The following is a 19,854-nucleotide window of genomic DNA, read 5'->3' as shown; positions in this document are numbered from 1 at the left end:
GGCACATTATTTGAAAAAGGAGAGACAGGAAGTACTAAATGTAGTCAAGGATTTGACGCAGGTGTGCAAATGAATAATGGTAGTGCAGGGGTTAAGCTTGAATTGGGTCAAGGATAAGGGGACACTGAAGCACACAGAATTGAATCATTTGGTGGCACTGCCCATATTAGATGAAAGACTTAATAAAGACTGTGAGAAATTAATAGGCCTTGAGAACCTTGGGACCAGAGGCAGAAGTATTGCAAATTAATTGGATGTGGTGAGGCTCAGGAAGAGGCAGGCATACAAATGAAAATTGCTAGCTTGGAGTTGGTGGGGTAGAATCAATAGGGGATAAGGCAACATTACCTATTAGGGTGCACAGTTAGGGCATAAGGTTCAAGAATCACTGGAAATAGTCTAGAACCTGGGAAATGGGCATGTATAATTAAAACCTGAGAGTAATGAGGTAGTATTTATATTAATTATACAACTTGAGGTACATTTAAGAGAACAAAGGTTTGAGTTTCAGTCATACTGGATGTCGTCCAGGAACAGGGGAAGAGGTAGGATTGCGGTGTTCAAATGAACGTTGTCAGCATAGATTGTGGGCATGGGCAAAAAGTTTCCATAAATTTAAAGGTAAACAGGGAGATATATTCACTTAACCATCTCCACATTAGTTACACCCATGCACCACTGATGCCAACCACTATTCCATGCTGGTGCCAAGACTGCAAGTCCATATATTCCCACCAATCACTCACAGGAAAAGCAAGATTGTAAGCTCAAATATTTACTGTAGAAGGAGGCATTCTCAATATAAGTAATTTTTTATTGTACTTCTCATTCTTTGAAGTTCATTATTCAGTTAGGCAAGGATGTTGGAACGTCACTGCACAATGGAATACATTTGCCCTAATGATCTTCCAACGAATATGTACTATTACTAGTGCTCTGCAGTCACAGCAAGAAATTAGCTTAGAGGAGGCTTTGGGAGGTATCCTGGTAGCCTGTACTGGTTCCTATTTATTTTAGTAAATTCCTATTCATTATAAAACCATAAATCTCATTTACTAAGCTATCAACTTTGTTTGAATAATGCTGAAAATTATAGTCTTTATTAGTTTTAATCTAAACAGCTGTAATTATTATGGCTTAGTTTTAACAAGTGTTGTTTTATCCAAGATCTGCATGATTTTTCAAAAAAAATTTTAAGGCTCTAGTGGCTGTAGTTAACATTGTCCAATTTTGAGTGAATTTCATATCTCAGACATTGTCATTAAGTTCACAACTTTTATAGGATGAGAGAAAGAGGGAGAAAAAGTGCCTTTGGACTAGTTGTCTTCCTAGGAGAAGAATAGCCCCAAGGGGGAAAAAAATTTGGAGGGCCCTCTGGCTATGTGCCTAGTGCACAATGCGGAAAAGTATAACATAATATTATATTCTTCTCCATCCATTTTATTGACTATTTTACCTTGATTTCTTAGTTTTCTTTCAGAATTAAAGGAGGAGTTCTTCCTCTCTCTTCCATGATACCTTATTTTATTATAATCATTGCCTAAACCACCAAAGTGAGGTGTAGAATCTTGCATTATTTTAAGGGTAATCAAGATAAGGGAAGGGATAAGAACATGGTATAAAATTAATTTTATACATGGAGTTCGGGGATAACATAATGATGCATATGGTGTCTCCTATAATTATTGGTATTATTTTACATGTGTACAATTAGTATCTATCAGTTTGATAAAAAATATAAATTACTTTCTAATAGACTCAGCAATGCACTTTGAGAAAGGCAAAAAGAGCAGGGAAGGAGTGTGGAACACAAATCAACTTTAAAGAAACTCACTATTATCTCCATGTACCCAAACAGTATTCTATATCTACCTTCTATTTCTAGAGGCTAATGAGAGGGTTGATCCAATACCCCTCTTTATATCAGTGTCAGGTGGTGGATAACTGGCTAACCTAGTCTGATGAAATTTGTATGTTATGCATTTAAAACTTATTCTGAAACCCTTTCTTTTGCAACTCATTTGCTCTAATCTGAGAGAAATTTCTGTTTCAGTTTTTCCTCCGATTAATTAAACTCTGGCAATTTACTCCAGTGAAGGCCGCAATACAATGAATTTTACCAAATCAGGCTCTCTTATTCTCAGTTAAATCTTCTAAGTTCCATAATAAAACTGACTTTCTTCATTGTATTTAGCCTCATCATTGTCAAGAAGAAATCAACCTGACTGGCAAAACTCAGCTTTTTAATAAGCTACGAATCAGCCAAAAATGACTTCAGTCCATCATCATTTCTGAAAAATCAACCAATATTTTGCTAGGGAAATATGATTGGTAAATTATCGAGATATGTTATCCTGGTTGTCGAGGTGAACAAGTTTAAAAGGAGCCAAGTCTCAAAACTAGGATAGTAAGTATCAATGGTGTCGATGGGGTACAGGAGGGGATGTGGTAAATGTGCCATACCCAATATTAGATAGGTAGGAAATGTCCCCCAGAGAACGAAATGAGGTTATTATCTAGGTATTCCATACCTCCAGACTTCCCAGAACCCCGTTCCCCACAAAGTTTTGCTGCACTCGACATCAATGGTAGGTATGTAAGTTTATGTGATCCTACAAATCCATTTTTTTGAGAATATAATTAAAATATAATTCCGGAGTGGTATCCTTGTATTCTGATCAAAATAAATTTATTGAAATAAATTTAATGTTGTATCATTGACTTAAAAGCTATTAAATAACATTAAAACTCAATTTGTGTGGAAACTGTGCGATAAATGATCTGGTACCATTTACATCCTCAAACTTTTCTATTCTGATCCATCAACCTTACTCTTCATGGCCTATCCTACCATTGAGATAATTCCATCCTGGGTTGCATTCATTAGATAACTATATTTTCTCCCCTTCCTCCACTTTCATTTGACCTCTACAATTCTTTCTTTATCCCCATGGTTTCTAATACATTTAAATGTCTCCTCCTCTGACACTCTTTCTTTTCTGAATGGAGTACATTCTTGCCAATCAAAATAAATGTGTATATCCTAGATTTTGAATGGTAATTATCATAATTATTATATAATCAAACCCTTGTATGGTTGAGTAACTCTACCTGTCCTGAATTCTTTTGGAATTACCTTACTTAAGAGCACTCGGTTACTTCAAAATGATTTACGAAACAAATTGATATTGCTTCAAGATTCAGCTTCTCTTTTTATTCAAATCCTACCCACAGAGAAGAGAGTGAGTAAATTTAGGTGTTTGGTCATGTCAAAGAAGGTAAGGCAAGTATGATTAAAATTCTACAGTAGTTTCCAGAACCAAACTTTTCTCATGCTGTTCTTGAAAGCAAGGTTGCATATATTGTACTTAGGTCCCTTTTTTCCTGGAGAGAATTATAATGCATGGAAAATACTTTTCAACACATGAGAGATTTGCAACTTTGATTTTTCCTCAAATTGGTACCAGTATCTAAAGGATCTAAGTACTCATTCCAACATTTCTCAGCTGTAGTCATGAAGACAGGGACAGTGCTGGAAAATATGAATGAGAAAACCTGAGAGATCAATTATGCCATGGAAGAAATGAATAGACAAGACTCATCAGCTTGATCTCCTTCAATGATAGAATAACAGTGCAACATTTTAAGAATCTATCACCACAAAGTATTCAGCCTAAATGTACCAATTTTTATGTCAAATTCCCACTAATAACAAAACTCTCAGGTGCAGTATCCTTGCTAAAATTTCCCGCCAAATATTCTCTAGGTGTCATAAGAGCACATTATTCTCAATCATGTGCTAAATGCACAAACACAAGTGGTTTCATAAGTCCTAAAGTCAATTAATAGTTAGGGTATTATGTACCTCCAATCATTCTGTAATCCTAACTAGAGACTTATACATCAATTACATATTTCTATTAAAATCAACCCACATTACAAAGAGTTCAAGTGCACAACGAGATTGAATGTTGGTGATGGTTTTCCGGGTTTACACCGCGTTGATTCATGTTTTGCGGACGACAGTTTCGGGCACGTTCCAGCTCCCGTCTTCAGAGATTGAATGTTAACTGAGATCATTAAGCTACTCTTTTCTTGGAACGAATATCAATTCAGAGAAAAATTTCCAAATTAAGTTGATATAACAGATTTCATTTTCTATACCTTTGGTGAGCAATTTTGCATCAAGCATTCGAAATTTCAACAAAAAGCAACTTAATTGCCAATTATTTTTTATGGCCAGACCGGTCATATTACTCAGATTAATGAATTGCGATGAATATTGAAGCATAAATAATAATTTAACAGTTATGTGGCCATTTTCTTCGACGAGATTCAATAACATGACCCTCAGAGCAGTCTTCGCATGCTGTAGGCAACCCGCAACACATATTCTTCATACTTTTCTCAATTTATGGAGTGAATAACCCGATGAAAGCCAGTACTCAAGGCACTCTATTTTCCTCAATTTATGGAGCACTTATTTTCATTACCTATTGCGTACATACCTAGGAGAAAATTATCAAGACAGGCCAAATATCATGGGGAAGTCAAAAGAGGTTTCATTACTGGTAAACCAACTTTTATGTCTTCAAATTTTAGCACCGGCAACGGTGGAACTAAATGGCTTCCCTAAATTGTTCGCTAACTCTTTAGCATATCTCGACAATATTTTGAGGAAACATATGAAATGGGATTTAACATATGCCTTCAATAGGTTCAGAGATCGAGGAAAAGTAAAATGTGTGTTACGGGTTGCCTAATGCTCACAATGCGCATTTGTGGAGCTACGTATTATGGCGGCTTATAGATGAAAAATGAGCATTAAAATGCCACAAACCGATATTGATGCCAATATTTATCGCAAATGATGTGCCAGAAATATGGTAACTTTGACAGCAAAAAATAATTTAAATTTTGACGATTTTTTCAATTTTTTAAAAACTCCCATACCACCGAAAACTGGCATACTGGCCTTTGGCATCGAGGTTCAACAAGTTAACAACAACAAGAACCCGAAAAACTATTTTCTGAATAGGGGCAACCTACTCAGGCGGGACTCGTACCCGAACTCTTTGTTTGGCAGGCGAAGATTTTGTCCCGCCGCCACCGACGCCGGCAATTAAAAAAAATATATGCACAACCGCTTTCATAAAATAACATTCCATTGAGAAAAAATCACGACTTCCATATCAGCACACGTAGGCGATTTTTTTCACGCTCGCTCCAAGAAAAAGGTGCCAAAACGAGGAACCCAAGTGCTCACCTTCCCCCAAGTGTCTAAGTTGACGCAGAATTGGAAAAGATCGCAATAATGATTGAAAGTTTTGCTAGGCTTCTTTTCAACACATTTTTTTCGCGAACCATTCCGCATCAAAGACATTCTCTAAAATAATATTGTGCTTGCCATACTGGTAGGTTTATTAAGTTATCTGAACTGCCGCACAGTGGGCTAGAATCGAAAAAAGCTGGACGAAACCTCAAAAACAATTTTTCTGAGCTAGGAAGTTGAAACTTCGCATACATATTCTCAACTAAATTATTCATAACTTTCCAAATTAATTTTCTCCTGTGTTTTCACGTTAGCATTATATGTGAGGTCAAAGTTGAACAAATTTAGCGAAAAACGACCACCATCGATTTTTTCTGAAAATTGCCAACTTTATCCTCGTGCAGGGGTTTCATGAAGAGATTTATCGAGAAAAATGTTATACCATCTTAATTGACACTTCCTTTTCTTCTATTTGAAGGGTTTGTAAAGATTTCGTTTCATCAAAACCATAGATATATAACAAAATGGCGGAGCCTGATTTCAGCCCATTTTTTTACACAAACGTAGAGAAAAAGTAGATATTGCCACGGACTTCCGCCAAGTGACTGATACCACGTCGCTCTATGAAGCTTCTACATTGTGGATCTAAAGGAAAACCTTGCACCAACTTGCAACTCCAAATTTTAAATCGTTTTTTTTTTTGAGCGTGCGGTTGACTCTGGTTCTAGCCGGCGGCGGTGGAGAGTACGGCGACGCGGCAAGCGTGTGGATGCAATATGGTCTCATTCACTTTTATATGTGGATAATAGATGTAATAGTGATAGAAAATAATCACCAGAAAGGAAAGTTAATAAATATTGCTACGAATGACTCATTATGCAATCGCTGGGCACTGCAAGAGGTGCACTGAAAGGTTTATTTCTTTGAGTGCATTCCATATACTACTACGGAGAATGGACTCTAGTCCACTGAATTCGATTCTAGCCCACTGTGTGCCGTTTCCCTCGCGGAATCATTACTCAATTTTAAAGTTCTTAGTTCATTACCCTGGGTCTACTGACATCAAGTTATTCAAATGCTTACAACCCAGCTCACGGTGAGGAGTACCTTCATCTGTCCAAACCACTTTTGTGTGGCAGCAGCCAGAAATTTGAGAAGAGGATTTATGACAACAGCTTGTAAAGATTCCGGTGAGGGGAAGTGAATTTTTGAGCCCCGCTGGATATGGCCGTGAACTCGAGGTAAAAAATTTGAGAGAGTGAAATTACTGCATGCTACATATGAGATCCTCATAGGGACCCAAAGTTTCAAGCTCCATTTTATTTGGGGATAATGGAACCTAATATTCGATTTTATGATAGAAATTAACTAGTTCTTGGACAGATCACTCACTACTTAATTATCTATTGGTCATGTAAAATAAAGAATTTGCTATAAGAGGGCTGATAAATGAAATATTTCAAAAAAGTATCAGTCAATATTAATCATATGAACGTTGGCTCTGCTTAAAAATTGATATATTATCCTTCGATTAATTATATGGGATCAAGGGTGGATCCTGGATTTTTTCTGGGGGAGGGGGGAACAAGGTACTGACAGGCAAATGGTCTTCTCAAGTTTGGGATTAAAAATAGCATACAACAATTACAGCGTGAAATATTCTCTTTTTTTATACGAAAGTTATTAATATGGAATTGTGAGTATAAGAATAGAATAAGTGATTGAGGCTTCGAAATACACAAAACAAAACGAATACAATGATAACCGTATTCAAAATATTGTCTATTTTTTTAAGCATCTGGGGGGGGGGGGCACGTGCCCCTGTCCTCCCTAAATCCGCAAATGTGCAAATGATGCTTATAGTTCCAATAGCTAAGGTGAAACAGCTAACAAGAATGAGTTAAAGTACCTACAAGTCGTCTCTTAATTGAATACTACAATGCTATTTATGCATGCAATACATGCTATTTATAAAACAACTAGCCTACGTAATGAACAGGGGATGATTATACTATTGAAGAATTGAAGAACAGCTGTCCCATTTTCATTGATACTCAATGGTTTGCATTGCCCTTGGTTTGAAAGTGTTGCTAATTCGGCCGTGATTTAATGGCTAAGTTGATGTATAAGTATTATGTATTTGATGTCAGCATATAGCAAAAAAAAAACTCGCGGTAAAATTTTTGACCCAAGAAATATTTACTTAATACGGTTTGCATCAGTTCAACGGCAAATAATGAAACTGTCAGGGAAACTTGATTGAGATAAAGCCAATGGGAAGAGTGACAAAAGGCGCTCTTAAGGTAATTCATCGTTGGAAGCCAAGGAGGCTCTATTGCTATATTGACTATTGTTCTGTCATTTCTTTATTGCAAAGAGGTAGAGATGATAAACTTGTATTGAGCGTGACTTCTGCGAAGCAGAGTTTGTTTAAATATTTGAAATATGGAAATATCATCCCATCGATACAAAATATGATTAAAGATCGTAAGCTTTCTCAGCGATTGATGAAATATTTCATGGGTTTGGCACCGAGTAAGGCTATTTAAGGCAAACGTTTCGATAAGAAACTCCCTCATCTTCATCATGACTAATACTGACTCTTACCTAGTACTAAAATCGAGAAGGTTTCATTGGCACAAAATACGTTGGCCAAGAAACATGCCATGAAAAGAAGGATATAAAGCTTCCTAGAAGGCTGGATTATTATGAAAAAATAATAAGTGAATACGTAACTAATGAATCGATAATCATTCGTTGTTAAAGAGTCATCTACTAGTATTAAGATTTCCTTTTTCCTTGTGTCCCGTCGCGTAAAGTTGGCTTGAGAGGCATCAATTTCGTCCCTGTCCTGGAGATTTCCTATCCATGGCAGGGGGCGTATTTAGGAGAGCAAGTCTCTGGGACAGGGGTCTAAACTGTTGACTCTCAATCAATGGACCACGATGGACACCAAAAAAGTGGACCCTCATACCAGAGGTCGCGTAGACCTTAACTTCAAACCAATATTGGTTGGCGGCTTCATCTGTCCAATCCTAGAGGAGGAATTTGCGACTGCTTGAAGACCCTGTTTACTGGGTCTCCTTTGGAACGTTTACTGTATTAGAAGTGCAAAAAAATAGGAACATTTTGATCAAAAGCATGCGTTTCGAGTAAATCTACCAACAAAATCTAACTCATCAGCGGTGGGTGCTTGATTGGATGGAAAAAGAAAAACTTCAATCCCGTGCGATTCAAGTAACAGGGAAAAAATTGAAAACCAGTTGGAAATATATGATGAAATAAAAAGTGGAAAAGTTGTATTTCAGAAAATTTTTTATTTCGCTCATTCAATTCACATTTGAAATTCAACCATTGAATAAATGTTCACTAAAATGCATAGTAAGTATGACGAAAATCGCAATTAAAACTAACTATATTAAATATAACCAACTTAACTAATTGTTTGGAAGAAATTAATTCGATAAGTTTCATAAAAAGATTGATTACTGTTATTAAAATTGAGGATAAATATCTTAAATAATAATTAAACAGAAGCTTAAACGACTAATCATCATCCAATATTATATGTACAAATGAAAATAAACGAACTCGTACCATGCATGACAATCTGGTTCACTCTCGCTAGATCGGTCGATCAATTTGATTTTCTCATGAAGATTAGTGAAGACCCAAGTCAATAATTACATTTATCCCAAATATGAATATATCTCCTGTATACTTTTAGTGGCATTGAATTTACATATTTTTGATTCAGGAGATTCTTGACAATGGTATTCATCATATACCGTAAGCATTTAAAAAGTTAGCATAATTTTATCACGAACTACAACTCGGAAACCATAAATAAATATATCATGTGGAAATAATGAGTTCTCTTAACCACTCTCCCATGCAAATATTTTAATTAGAAAAAGGTCACTAAGTTTCGATTAATTATATGAGGAAAGAATACTTCTCACTCCAGCTTGACTGCTATTTTTTCCTGACCCATTTCTTTAATAAAACCTATACGACCATCTTCATAGTTCAAATTTTACTGATTTGTTGGCGCTTGCTTGCTTTTAAAATATTAAACATCATTTCTCAGCATTCTTTTATCGGTATGGTATTTAAAATTTGGGTTACTTTTAGCTTACGTAATGTTACGAAGGATGTGCTTTATATACCCTGAAAGTTTAAAGATGACAGCGCAACTGAGTAAACGATGTACAGATATGACCAGCATACCTGAAGGAGCCGGTGTCCAGGGAATCCTTGAACTCAGGTTATACGCAAAGTGAAATTTTGTAAAAAAGCACAAAAATCAATACCAGTATAAAAATTTCTATTAAGTGACGCCCTCTGTGGTTGGAAATATATGAAAGCGTCAGCTTCAAATAAATAACACGCCAAGAGATGAAGAAAAAATACGATCCATCGAGCGAGAGCTCCGTGTCTTCTTACATAATAAGGCTTGATTCTATAATCAAGTTCAATCAGAGATATATTACCCTTGTGGCCTTGTGTGAGTGGTCATCATAGGGTATTATCATTTCGCCAGTTTTTGTCCTGTCACAAAATTTTATCACTTATTTTCATTCTAAACAATACTAGATTTAGTCGAATTCGCAGCGATGATGATAAAAAATAAAATACGGTACTCATTTTGATTATGGATGGATGAATATCTCGATTGCATCGGCAATCATTGCAGACAAAACGGATGATCAAATCAACATGCTGTTCGGCGACATACAAGGAAAAGAAGTAAATATGGGCACTATTTTTCGTGAAAATACTTAATGACGAGGAAACAGTGACTTTTTTTGTGAACACCATGCCCCAATCTGTCCTTAAGCCCGCTCCACTCCAACAATATCCGACCCGCCAACTCGTAATGGAAGACGAAAAAATCAAGGACTCCCTCCGTAATGAAGTTAAATACCGCATTTACCGAATTTTTCCTGTCGTCGCAACGCTTTATTCCACATTTAGTATCACTTGGAATGTAAAAAAAAATATGAACACTAAATGTGGCTACCATCGAGTAAAAACTGGTGAAATGATAATACCCAAAATAACAATCCACTAAAATCGGAAAAATACCATCCTTTGAAAAACTCTGTGCACACTTTAAGGCTAAAGGTTGCCTCTGTTATAAAGTTCCACCAGTGACAAATTTAACCCTGGTGACCTTGTATAAGTTAGGGGATCATTTCGTGGAGAAACTCGAGGGCCGTGTAACAGGCCGATAATCGAGGTCACCGATCTCATTGAGTGTACACCCGTCGGTGCATAATTACCTGTCCAGTGTCAGTGTCGAACTTGTAGAGCCGCAGGCCTGGGTTGTTGGCGCCGCTGGGAGTCCTCCATGGGGTGACCGACGGCGCCATGAACATCCAAGATATTGGCTGACCTACAAGAGAGACACGTGCCGCGTGCTCAACAATTTGCCATCATGTCACACTGATAGAATATCTTAACTTAAGAAAAAGGGTAGACGGGTAAAATTCAAGAATCTCTTATTTAAACCTTAATATACAAAATTGAATATATTTATTCTTTCATTTCTACTGATCTTGGGATCCATATTATTAGCTAAATCTCATCTCAATCTCTCACCCACAAAAATCAGGAAAATTAGAACCAAACATATCAATGTACAATAAAACATTATAAAAGAAATATACTTTGTCTACAGTCAACAAATTATATTACTCAATATTGGTTCTCTGCAGTAAACTGCCAATAAATTTGAAAAACACCAATCCTCTAACCATTTTATAAGTAGGAGCAAATAAGTAGCAGTTGCAATACACTCATTATTCAATTGGTGAATATTCATTGTAAGTCGAACGATAATTTAACAACTTTTGTGACTTTCATTTATATTTTTCGTTTTTTATGTTTAATATTATATTCTAGTGATATTTTGGCTGTGATGAAAGTAGATTACTAAGTATTTAAAAAAAATACCTATTTGTATCCTACTTCCTACTTTTTAGTTTTATCAGAGCATTCTTATGCATAGAACTTAATGTTTTTTATTACAAACCTAAGCGGCCAATATAATTTTTATTATTGTTACCATTTTTTTAAAACTGCGGACCGCAGAGGGTGAATTCGAGCTAACTGGATTTGAAAATCATTTGTATGAAACGTGAAAAACATTTTATCAGGAAATCAAAACTCATTTTTCCCTTTCCCATTGCAAAAAAATGCATTGAGAGATAAAATCCGATTATAAATAAACGGCAGTTAAAAATTCAATAAAAATGAAACAATTACTTAATTTATTCTAGATAGTATAGAATGGCTGTACATGATGGCTGATATAATAGGGTATTCTTCATTTCTCTCCAATTGCAGGAAATTAGCATGAACGAGGAAAGGTACTTAAAAAGGTTTAAAATACACAGGAAGACAAAGCCAGGAAGAGTCATAACTCCACTTACAGGAGGAAATTTACCACAGTAAAATCGTGAAATATTCAATAAAGAATGGCAAATAAGGAAATAAACCATTTAATATACGATTGGCGGCATTGAAAAACACCAGACCTTGCAAAATGAAAAACTTTTACAAAGAAAATAAAAAATTACCTACCTGGAGAAAAGGGAAATAGATAAATTGATCACATACAAGACGTAAAGTATGTAATAACCTTTTTTAGCAATTGCTAGCGACAGTGAGAAGAATACTATTTTTCGTTTTTCAATAACGCCCTTATAATAGGAAGACAGGCAAAAAAGTTGGCATCGATGAATACAAGGAAAAAACAAGCATTAATTTTTATGTGGACATCTTTTAGATTCATTGCAAAAATATAAAAAAAATAATTTGAATTTAGCTAGGAAAAGAAGGCAAAAACCTCTGGCGGTCTGATAAATTTATCTACAAAACCGCAAGAGCCAAATGAATTTGCCAATTATCGTGCTCTTAATGAAATACGAATACGGGAATGTTAATGTGATTTTATCATTTTAATTGAATGCGGGTAAAATATAATAAAATACCATGTAAATCCCGAAATGGACAGAATAGAATCGAAGTCCCAGTTTACTGAAGGTTTGAATTATTTTTCAATCCGAGGAATATTAAATGATAGCAGGTGGAATCTAAATAAAAATTTCGTAAAAATTAATTTTTGGCGTGTTGTACGATAAAAGCTATTTATACAGGAACAGTTTAGTAGAGGTATAATATAAAAACTTGTGGACAACATATGAGGGGCTAAAAAGCCAAGGGATGATGGGATTTTTTATAAACATAGTTAGGTACAGAAACTGATAGAAGAAGTGCACAAAAACTTGGTGGCTAAGGGACACTAGTGAGTGTCTGTTCTGTACTGACATCGAGTGGAAATCAAATGCACGACAAAACCTCGTTTGTTTTCAATACCTAATTTTGTAATTTACCCTGTTTAGAAAAAATAATCCTTTTACCCCTTATCTTATCATCCCCTGTATGTTATCTTTGAAGGTGTCCGGGAAAAATAAAAATCACTTTGAATAATATTTTCAATCCCTATTTAATATTCAATTTGACAGTAAATATCAGTATCGAGTTAGTAAATATAAGCGTAATTTGCTGCAACTACTTTTTGCTTCAATAACGAAACGCATTTTTTGACTAAGGCACGAGCACACGGAATCGTGAAGAAATAAAATTAACACCGACGTAAATCACTCAAGCAAAATAAACGGAAGGACAAACGCTTCCTGATAAAACTGTGCGTAATTACATTTCATTTCCAAATAAAGGAAAGCTTCAGAAATTTTTTAAAAATTTACATTTCCCATTCTGTAAATACCTCTTTCGTTAATTAAAAAACCAGGCAGGCTCATAACTTCCTGGGACTCGAGAGAGATAATTTCTTTCTTGGACTCTGTTTACCGACTTGACACCAGTTTGACATTTTTATTCCTCCTAAAGTGTCGTGCTAAGCCAATTGAAATTTCCGTAAATTGCTTTTGCAGGAAAACCTTCAGTGAAGCCGCTTCGAGAACGTCTTTTTTAGTTCAGTGGGATTAACCAACGGAAGTGGATATGAAATATTTCCATTTTTTAGTTTTGAACTCTAAAAATGATATAGAATTTTCAAATTAATAAAACGACAAAGATATGAAGTGAATTGTCACACTATGCAATATTAAATAATACTAAACATTAGAAACTCCTAAAAATTAAAGTAATCATGTAAGCTATGCCGATTTGCATGAAAATAGCAAAAATGTAGTTTTTCACCATCAAGAACGTTAATTACGGCAATTAGCAGAGAAATGATGACCGTAAATGACCCTTAGATTTTGGCTTGTTGTATAAAATTATCTTATTGGAGCCTTAAACAGTATCAGTTTCACAAGGAAATCATTCCTTGATATAAAGAATATCAGCATGCATATAAATAATTAATAGAAAAATTTTCAACCACATAAAACATAACCTAATAGTTCACATATTCGAAAATTAAAATAGCAATAATTATAATGGATACAGAAACTGAAAAGTGCTGATTATGTTAATTTCAGTTGCTATATTTTATTCAATTGCTGCCAATAAATAACTCAATAAAAACTTTCACATAAACTTTGATTGCTTTTCTTATATTTGACAAAATAAAGCTGTTCAATGCGTGGAAACTTACACGTCTAATGATGCGTCAAAATGCACGAAACAATGGCAAAAGAATATTTCATCAGAGACCCGATTCCAATGCCAGAAAATTTCCATTAGCAATAGTATTATGATAAAATCAATAGTGCATAACATAATAAATTTAACCCAGTTAGATAATTAAGGATACTAAGACATATCCAGGAGAAAAAATCCATATGGAGCCTGTTTTACGCGAAAGACGTATTTGCACAGCCTAATGGGCGTATGAACGTGCATTTCCAAAATGCACTGTGTAAAGGCCGTTTTTTACGGGATACGGAATTGCGCAGGCTGGAACTACATTAATTTCTAAAATGGTGTGGAATTGCGCGAATGCATGAACAAATTTGAACAGGGGCTATTTTTCCATCTCACGTCCACGCATTCTCGCATGTGTTCTAGCAATTCACCGCTTTATACGACGCAATTTTGACTGCATCTTCGTACACACATCAGATTGTGCGAGTACGTGCCCTGTGTAAAACGGCATTAAAGCCGTGAATTGCTTGCGCCCGTTACAAATGCCTGAACTCAATATGACAATAAAGCTCTTGTCCTAATTTTAAACTATCTCTTGCCCGAATGAGAAAAAGATGCACCTTCAAATTGCGCAATTTCGTATCCCGTAAAAAAGGAGGTTAGATGCCGGAGTTTCGCGAAACTCCATCGACCAACTTTGGAGTACCTCAATCTCGGCGAGAGGTCAAAAAAAAATAAATAAAACATAACTGCAGTACAGAATGAAGTCCTGTCGAACAGAGACGTCTCCCTGAGGAGTTGGGCCGCGAAGTTGGCCCCGTCAATACCCACCTCGATCGCTGTAGATGACCCGGAAGGAGTCGGAGTGATGGTGTCCGAAGAATTGTCCGACGATCACCTGGGAGTACTTGCGGACGAGGCGAAGGTATCTCCGGTTGAATCGCTCCTTGAAGGCGCCCGAGGCCATCGAATTGGGCCGGCGCTCATCCACACCGGGAGGGACATGGCCCACCAAGTACACCTGCAATGAAAAGGCCGGGTCAAAGGTCAGTGCATCGCGGAAAGGGTCACACAGAAATCCACTTTATTCCTTGAAGCAATGACGCAACCAAGGGGTTTTAGGAGTTGGATCCCCATCGCTAAAATGGGTTTTAGACGAGGTTGGATGAGATTGATCTTCTACAAAGGAAAACACCGAAGCTCGTACCAAAAATAAAAAAAACTGATTCCAAATGAAAAACTCCTATTATGAAGGTAAGAAGAATCAATTTTTAATTAATATTTTAAAGAATAATTACAAATTTAAAATATAACAAGTCTATTCAAGTATATATCATATACTGTTACAAATTCTTAATAAGTATATGTATATTAATCTAACCAAATGTTAATTTGCTTAATCGAAACTTTATTTACTTGCAGCCAAAAGTTTGCAACTGTTTGATATGTCAGATATAATCCAAGAGAGTAGCAACATATACACGTCCCAAAAACACATGAAACTTTCGCCATTTACAAAAAAACATTGTGGGGGGTATGACATAGATGTATTTACAAACCATATTCCCTTTTAATTTTGTTTGATTTAATTTTATTCCATTGTTTTCATTGACTGTACATTACTTATATATAACTACTTTATGCTATATTATTAATGTATCTATAAGACTTTTTGCTATAAAAATATCACAAGTAATACCATTATTTTCTGAAAGTGATCCCACCAACTGGGAAAAAACATTTATGGTCAGCAAAAGATTCAACCTCGTTTTGTATCTATGGAATTTTAAAATGTCAAAGGAGCAATAAAACAATTTAAATATAATCAATGCTATTAAGTGTATGGAGGTTTGTCTCGAGTAAAAAACTGTAAAAATCAATGTCACATTGTCAATTTTAACGAAGCAAGCCTCAGATGACGTTATAGAAATTCATAAAACATTAAAACGTCAATTGAATATTAGCATTCATACAGAATATTTTACTACCAAGATAAAATGAACTCAGATTCGTATATTAAACAGAAGTACAATGGAGCCTCACAGACATCCCCTCAGACAGTCTTTTTGATATTCTACCGAATGGAGGGGTGAAAGAAAACGACTGCCGGCTAGTTGGTCCTTCATCAAGGAACGAAGAAGAATTGGTCACCAAAATAGCGCAACTAATAAAAAGAGGCTATAGAGAGTATAATTAGCTTAGCTGGTTATTAATTCTAATATTAACTATGAAAAAAAAGAACTTTGAATAATTACTTCCAAATTGAATCGCATTTCTTAAGACTCCATATGCGCGCCTGACGGCCGTCAATGCTAATGGACGATATCTTCCATTTTAAAGGCATTCAGATGGTTGGCATTGCCGGAGACCACCAATAGTTTTGTTCTATTCGGGAAATAATTTGTCAGAGTCATTCCTCTGTACATTTCGTTCAACCTACTGGGAGCGTTATCTAGAGAATGAGTAGTAACTTCCTTGTGTTACAATATTATGCAAGAGTATAAACTTCCGTTGCCACATTTTCGCACCTATTTGAAGTTTAGGCGAAAAACGTTGAGTCTTGAACATCGGTAGGGGTAGGGAATCCTTTATAAATTCGACTTCAGCAGTAACCATTATTCCTTTTGTAATCATTCGGTCTTTTCACTATTTTGATAGCTTCTCGCAGTAGACACGATTGATTGTCTCCCGCCTTAGCCAACACTCAAAAAGCAAATTAAAATGCGGATGAGGTCAGTGTGGTGGATAGAGTGTTGTCTCCCTATCCTGTAGACTCGGGTTCAGACCCCGGCAGTGACAGAATTTTCAGAGACTAGCCAATCCCTGCTATAATTTTGTGTGGAGGACAATTCAAGCTCAACAGACTGTCCGTCAGATGGGACGTTGTGCCGTAATTACCTTGGTCTTTATCGTTTAGAACAGGCTAATGCCGACGCAGGGTTTATCTCCATTCTTCCTTATACACGATGACCACGCCAATAACCTCCACTGTTGGTTACGTCCTCCAAAAACCATGTCATTCGAATAAAATGACTACGACGCAGCATTTCCCGAAAGGAACAAAAATAATAATTGTATGAGAGATCCGCAAAAAGCATCCATGAAAAATACATAAATACCTTGTCGTTTTATTATTGTTAAGAAGATGTGATCATACCAGTGTAGGGCTTACAGAGCGATATTTTTCGCTTCAAGCTCAATTTGCGACCGTCTCTTGAGGCCGTTTTAAACGGGGCATGCCCTTGCACAGGTCAGCATGGCAAAAATGTTTTTAAATTCCGAGAATGCGATCTCGGAATTGGAGCAGGGGCTATTTTGCCATCTCGCATCATCGCATGCTTTCTAGCAATTCACCGCTTCTGCGCAATTTTGATTGCACCATCGTACATTCGTCGGATTGCGCAATGACGTCCCCCTTGTAAAATGGCCTTTAGAAGACTGGTGAAGGCTGGAGAGACGTAAGCTGGCGACGGTCGACTCGTTGGCCTTCCATCAAGGAGCAAAAGGGAGGAGGAGGTCAGCAAAAACGCGGAATCCGGAGATTCAAGGAGTATGGGGGATGAGGCGTGGAGGGTGGGTGGGACCTTTCGCCCATGGGGGACAGGGTACCCACCCACCCACCGCGCCGATGATACGGAACAAGACCCTGGGGGAGTATTCGCAGCGACGCGGACAAATTGCCCGAACTCTAGAGTGGATGGAAAATAGTTTATTGGCTGAGATCTCGGCGAGAAAGGAAGTGTTCGCAAAAACTCATTCCTCCTTTCACGCTATCACCGAAATACGTACAGAGGGTTGCAGCCTCCGGATTGGTTCGCTTTGGCTCTTATAACTCCTGCTGCTTCACCATAATTTCTCTATTTTAATTGCCTTTCTTCGTTTGTTCTTGGTACTCGCCTTTATTTTTAGCGACAAAAGCATGCGAAAAGACCTGAAAATACCCCATTCCTAAAATGTTCAAAATGTACACAAAGTAAATGCTCAAAATCCATGTGTAGGCTTTCAAAACGGAGAGACAGGACAGAGCCGGGAGATGCGGACCAATGAGAAGCCACCCGAGCTTCCTGAATCAGCCAATGAGAAGACACCGGCCTCCGACGGGGTGTATAAGAGACGGGCGATACCACGGATCTCCACTTCATTAATTAAGTTCAGTTAAAACATATACTTCTGTGTTATCAGTATTGAATATTTTACATCTTTTGTATAAATATCAACTACTTGTCAAAATGCCTTTGTTAACATTTAGAACATTTCCTGTATATTCCATTTTTTTTGCTCTCATAGGTTTTACCTAGAGCATAATAAAAATATTCTATTCTATTCATTGACATGAAGAAGCCTGCTGCAATGCCGGCGAAACTGTCTTCTGCAGAGATGAATCCACGTGGTAGTAAGCCCGAAAACCAGTCTCCTGAACCAGTCTGCTGAAATGCTCAAAATCTTGGTATGGTACATGAAGGAGGTGATCGATAGCTTAGGTCATTTGCGCCATGAGGGAAGGGTATGGAAGGAAGGGTATAGAGAAACCCGGCGTCGGAATTAACCTGATCTTCACGAAGGATGTCAAGGGGACCACGGATTAACGCCTAATCCGACGGACAGAGTGCTGATCTTGAGCTGCTCTTCATGCAGCACTGAAGCTGGGATCGGGCAGTCTCTACAAATTATTGATTAATGATCTGCCACCGCCGGGATTTTAACCCCAGCCCACGTATTGGGAAGCTAACACTCTAGCCATTACACCAACCCGATCTCTTTCAATATCTTCTGCCGTTACTTATAATGGGATATTAAACCACCACTGGGACTGTCAACCGTAGCTATAACTCGAACACAGACTTCCTAAATTTGTCCATAATCCAACCCGTATTCCCTGCACTAACAAACCCCCAAAAAAAATCCTCCACGATACATAAATTTCAAGCAAAAATAAGAAAATATTTAATGTAGTGAAACAAGAGAAACCAAGCAAAACCAAAGAGATATCCACTTAGGAACTACGGGATCGAATAAATAACGAGACATCTACTTGGAACTTAGCACTTATCTCATGATCTAACTTAGTTCGTACCGGTGAGTCTTTGGACTGATTTCAGAGTCTCTTCATTTCTCTTTTACCATGCAAATTTGTTAATTTCCGTATAGTAGTTCTTCCCATGATGAGTCTAACTAGTCCAAAGTATAAAATAGAATAGGGCTCAATTTTGTGGAAGCTCGATATATCCATGATAAAAGAACACAAATGGTAATTTCCACATTTTTAATTCAAAGCTCAACAACCATTGCGGAGTTGGTTGTTGAGTTTTGAAATAAAAAGTGTGGAAATTACCATTCGTGTTCTTTTATCATGGATAGGCCAAAGTTGTTGCCTTTTGGTCTATCTTGCTACGTAGAGCGTCCCAGATCCCACTAAAATGCGAAGGTGGAGCTGCGATCATAAAAAGGAAGATAGCAACACATCATCATGACAACAAGTTTGATTTTGCAAACAAAAGAAGCAGAAGTGAAAGAAGGAGAGAGAGAAGTGGAAAAAAAAGAGGAAGGAGCCAAAGTGGAAGTATGAGAAAGACGAGGCAAGAAATTCAGCGAGCGATAGCGAGTAATATCTTATAGCCCACGTGAAATTCGGATTCCTTTGCTGGTAAGCGACGTGTGTGGTGACTTAAGTGGACCCATTCAAATGCGCGGTGGGTGATATCGCATCTAGAGGACGACTTAACGACATGTTTGTCTGTCCGCTATACGTTTCCATACGGCTGCACGGATTGCGACTTTAGTAAGCAAATGATTGCATCTCATGCTACTTAATGCCGTTGTGCTACTCTCAGTTGTGTCCGGCGCGTCCTTAGCGTCGTTTTCCCATTGCTGTTTGTTATGTCGTATGTTGTGCCAAATGGATAGATATGGGAATTCGTTTTCCCCCCGAACCGTAAAGGAATTTAATAAATGCTAATCGTAAT

The 19,854-nt window shown here is 37.0% G+C and overlaps 1 protein-coding gene across 1 annotated transcript in view; it reads right to left on the bottom strand.

Moving 5' to 3' along the window:
- The window catches only part of LOC124160597 (acid sphingomyelinase-like phosphodiesterase 3b), a 1,228,662-nt gene that overhangs the window by 2,596 nt on the left and 1,206,212 nt on the right, over positions 1 to 19,854 (bottom strand). The window contains exons 9-10 of the mRNA XM_046536481.1: positions 14,723 to 14,912; positions 10,558 to 10,670 (exon numbers count right to left, since the gene is read on the bottom strand). Of these exons, the coding sequence (XP_046392437.1) occupies positions 10,558 to 10,670; positions 14,723 to 14,912 (303 nt within the window). The remainder of the gene's footprint in view (positions 1 to 10,557; positions 10,671 to 14,722; positions 14,913 to 19,854) is intronic.

This window comes from Ischnura elegans, chromosome 6 (genome assembly GCF_921293095.1).
Source record: "Ischnura elegans chromosome 6, ioIscEleg1.1, whole genome shotgun sequence".
Taxonomy (NCBI): Eukaryota; Metazoa; Arthropoda; class Insecta; order Odonata; family Coenagrionidae; genus Ischnura; species Ischnura elegans.
This window is presented reverse-complemented; position numbering and strand designations above follow the sequence as displayed.